Source organism: Dendrobium catenatum, unplaced genomic scaffold (assembly GCF_001605985.2).
Source record: "Dendrobium catenatum unplaced genomic scaffold, ASM160598v2 fragScaff_scaffold_1061, whole genome shotgun sequence".
In the NCBI taxonomy this organism is placed as follows: domain Eukaryota; kingdom Viridiplantae; phylum Streptophyta; class Magnoliopsida; order Asparagales; family Orchidaceae; genus Dendrobium; species Dendrobium catenatum.
In genome coordinates this window covers 2,727,748-2,731,759 of record NW_021319523.1, presented here as the reverse complement: position 1 = coordinate 2,731,759, position 4,012 = coordinate 2,727,748, and the positions used below count along the sequence as shown (strand labels likewise).

General features: G+C 46.4%; 1 protein-coding gene across 1 annotated transcript in view; it reads right to left on the bottom strand.

Annotated features, from left to right (window-relative positions):
- The window catches only part of LOC110105612, a 15,947-nt gene extending 12,651 nt beyond the window's left edge, over positions 1-3,296 (bottom strand). The window contains exons 1-2 of the mRNA XM_028698268.1: positions 3,238-3,296; positions 7-3,158 (exon numbers count right to left, since the gene is read on the bottom strand). Of these exons, the coding sequence (XP_028554101.1) occupies positions 7-3,088 (3,082 nt within the window). The 5' untranslated portion in view covers positions 3,089-3,158; positions 3,238-3,296. The remainder of the gene's footprint in view (positions 1-6; positions 3,159-3,237) is intronic.
- Between the last annotated feature and the right edge of the window lie 716 nt (positions 3,297-4,012).

Here is a 4,012-nt window from a genome sequence, read left to right as displayed (position 1 = left end):
CGCTACACAATACAAAGTCTTGATGCAACAAATAAATTTCCCATTGCTTTAAGGCTCGAATGACAGCGTATAGCTCTTGCTCGTAGGCGGACCATTTCTGTCTAGTGTCACTTAACTTTTCACTAAAGAACGCCACAGGTTTGCCTTCTTGCGAAAGAACTGCTCCGATCCCCACAGAGGATGCGTCTGTTTCCACGGTAAAAACCTTGTTGAAGTCAGGTAACGACAACACAGGGGCTGAGATGAGTGCTTGTTTGATTGCTTCAAAGCTCTTCTGCTGATCTGTACCCCAATGAAACTCCTTTGTCTTTAGACAATCAGTCACTGGCGCCATTAACACACTGAAACCTCGAATAAATTTTCGATAAAAATTTGCCATGCCGTGAAAACTTCTTACTTCAAAAAACGAGGTAGGAGATGGCCAGTCACGAACAGCAGCAACCTTCGCAGGGTCCATGCGAACGCCAGTGGCATCAATGATAAATCCAAGGAAATGAACTTCTCGGACAGCAAGTTCGCATTTGGAAAGATTGAGGAATAGGCGTTGCTGCTTCAGAATATCAAACAGTGTTTGGAGGTGCTTCAAGTGACTCTCCCAACATTTACTGTAAACTAAGATATCGTCAAAGTAAACGATACAAATTTTCCCTAGATGGGGCTTCAAGATTTCATTCATCATTCTCATAAAAGTGGATGGTGCGTTGCACAAGCCAAAATGCATGACTTTCCATTCATATAACCCTTGCGGTGTCTTGAATGCTGTTTTCCACTCATACCCGGGCCGAATTCGGATCTGGTGGTAACCACTTCGCAGATCGAGCTTGGAAAAAAAGGATGACCCCGTGAGCTTATCCAACAATTCTTCAATACGGGGAACTGGAAATCTATATTTTACTGTGATTTTGTTGATGGATCTACTATCCACACACATCCGCCAACTCCCGTCCTTTTTAGGTACAAGTAACGCCGGAACAGCGCAGGGGCTCAAACTGGTTTGTATGAATTGCCTTTTCAGCAAATCATCAATTATCTCTTGGAGAATGAGCTGTTCCTTTGGATTCAACCTGTAATGAGGCAGGTTTGGTAACACAGCACCGGGTACTAGATCAATGTGATGTTGTATACTCCGTAGTGGCGGTAACTCATCAGGCAGATTGTCGGGAGCAATCTCACGGTAATGCTGCAGCAAATTGTGAATCTTACTGTTCAGCTTAGTAAGGGGTGAGCCTTGGCTTTGTTCGGTTACCAACAATGCATACATGGGAGCTTGCTCCTTCCAGCAGTGAAGGAGGCCAGCCCCCGAAACAATTTGAACAGCGGACTGACGGGGCTGCGGGGTCAAGTGCGTTTTTGTTTCTGTGACTGTGGGTAGAAGCCGGAGTCGACGTCCTTTCCACTCGAAAGAATACACGTTAGTTCGACAGTCGTATATTGCACCCACATCAAATTGACAGGGCCTTCCCAATATCAGATGACAGACGTCCATATCAAGGACGTCACATAAAACTTCACAGACATATTGCTTCCCTATGGAAAATGTGACCCGGCACGATTCCGAGACCAAAATATCCATTCCCCGCTTAACCCAACTTATCTTATACGGGCGAGCATTCTTGGTAGTATTCAGCTGTAAACTTTGCACTACAGCCCTGGAGATCACATTCTCAGTGCACCCGTTGTCGATCAAAAGATCGCATACTTTACCGCCTATTGTACAGCGGGTTTTAAAAATGGAGTGGCGTTGTGAATCAACGGTCTGACGCGGAGCCAAGAGCAATTTTTCTAACACACAGACTAGAGACTCACCCTCATCTGCATGCACATCCTCCGACTCTCCATCTGGGTTTACATCATCAGCATCTGGGTCACCTTCCTCTTCACCTTCGGCTAGATTAATTTGCTGTCTCTGTGGGCACTCATTCGACTTGTGGCCGGGTTGGAAACAACGGAAGCATTTGAGTGTAGAAGGCTTGGCGTATGGATTTTCCTTGGCTATAACTTTCGGTTTTGGTTGCATCCGGGGGTCTGAGGAGTTGAAGTTCTGGGGCGGACCCTGAGCTGACGGGCCAACAGTCGGTGCTGTTTTGATAGCAGGATTGCTACCCTTTCCGGACACACTAGCTTCCTGCCAATGCCGACGATTATAAGAATTTTTGGCTAACCGTGTCTGCTGCATTTCTACCTTCATGGCTAGATTCACTGCTTGAGCCATCGACCACACGGAATTTAATTCCAGTCGGTCTTGGATGCTGTCCTTTAATCCCCCAATGTAACGGGCCACTAGGTGATTAGCGGATTCATTTAGATTGTTTCTAGCCGACAATCTATGAAACTCTTCCGTGTAGTCGCTCACAGACCTTGTTCCTTGGCAACAATGTTGATATCTCATGTATAAAATCTGCTCATAATCTGTTGGCAGAAATTGGGCTCTCAAAAGCTGTTTCAAGCGGTTCCAGCTCCGCACTTGCCCTTTGCCTTCCCTTTGTCTCATCTGTAACATCTGTGCCCACCAGGCACTTGCTCCACCTTTCAAACGACAAGCAACATATCGCACTTGCTTGTCTCTTGGAACTTCCATGTAATCGAAGAAGTTCTCCACCGATTTCTCCCAATCCAAATAATCTTCTATATGCATACGACCGTCGAAATAGGGAATGTCAAGCTTAGCCTTGAATTCTCCTTGCGGAAAATGTGGAGGAAAGGGTCTTCGATACCTCTGGCATCCTACCGGCTGCTGGTTGAATTCATCGGCTTCGTCTGAACCGAGCAAATCGTTTTCCTGCGGGTACTGCAGTTCCTCCTCTGAATCTGAAAAATCCTGAAAAATTGCCTGTGTGTGACGGAAGGGTCTTGCTGTATTTGCACCTCTACGCCGTAAAGGTCGAATTCCCGTGGGATCAACTTGCGGTGTTTGGATCGGTGGTGGTCTCGCACGGATGAGATTAAACTCACGGAATATGTCCACAGCTAACTTCTGCACTTCGGCCGATAGCTCATCCAGCCGGCGCTCAAAAGTTTTCTGGTTTGCCCAAAGTGCGTCGAGACTCCGCACTTCTTCGGTAATGGGTTCTTTACCACGATCTGCCATTCCCAAGTCAAGCAAGGCTTTGATACCAACCTAATGCCGCTGAGCTCCTCCTCGATAGGACGTCGGCTACCTGCAAGGAAAAGCTGGCTAGCTTGCTCTCAGTAATGATTTTGATGCCGCTAGCACCTCCTCGATCGAGCGTCAACCACCTGCAAGGAAAAATAAACAGAACAGGCACAAGACAGCCAATGCCGGGTAACGCCTGAACCTTGTATGTTCAGGTTCTTCACTATTCTGTGGTAAAAGAGGTTTTCAAAAACAAGGAGTCTGCCTTCTTCTCCCAGTCCCCTCATCTATATGCAATTTCCTATTGCTTCCAGAAGAAACGAAAAATACTATAAAACGAAAGAAACAGCAAAATAAAACTAGTGGGTACGTGAAAACTAGAAATGGAAAAGGGCATCGTGGCTGTCAGCAAAACCGTTGGGGAGCGTATGGTGTCTCGCGTATCCTCATACGCTATAATGCACTGCATCAGTCTTCCCCCGCTTCAGAAGAGCTCGACTCCGACGAGCTAACGTATATGATTGCATCATCAGGAGGTGAATAGGCAGTTATGTCCGAAACATTAAATGTTGTAGACATGTTCAAATCTGCTGGTAAGGCGACGATGTAGGCATTATCATTGATTTTAGCAGTGATAGGTACTGGACCAAATTTTCGACGCATCAGCTTCGAATGAGTTCCCGGCGGATAGCGCTCCTTTCGCAGACGGACCATGACCAAATCTCCTACATTGAAAAGCCGCTGCCTGCGGCGACGATCAATAGTCTCCTTGTACTTCTGATTTGACTTCAGAATTTGTTGCCTAATTTCCGCCAACATGTCTGTATAGTCCTCAGTAAATGAAGTGGCAGCTGGAGCTTTGCACTTCGGCAAAATGGCAACATCGAGAGTCGTATTTGGTGCCTTGGTATACACAAT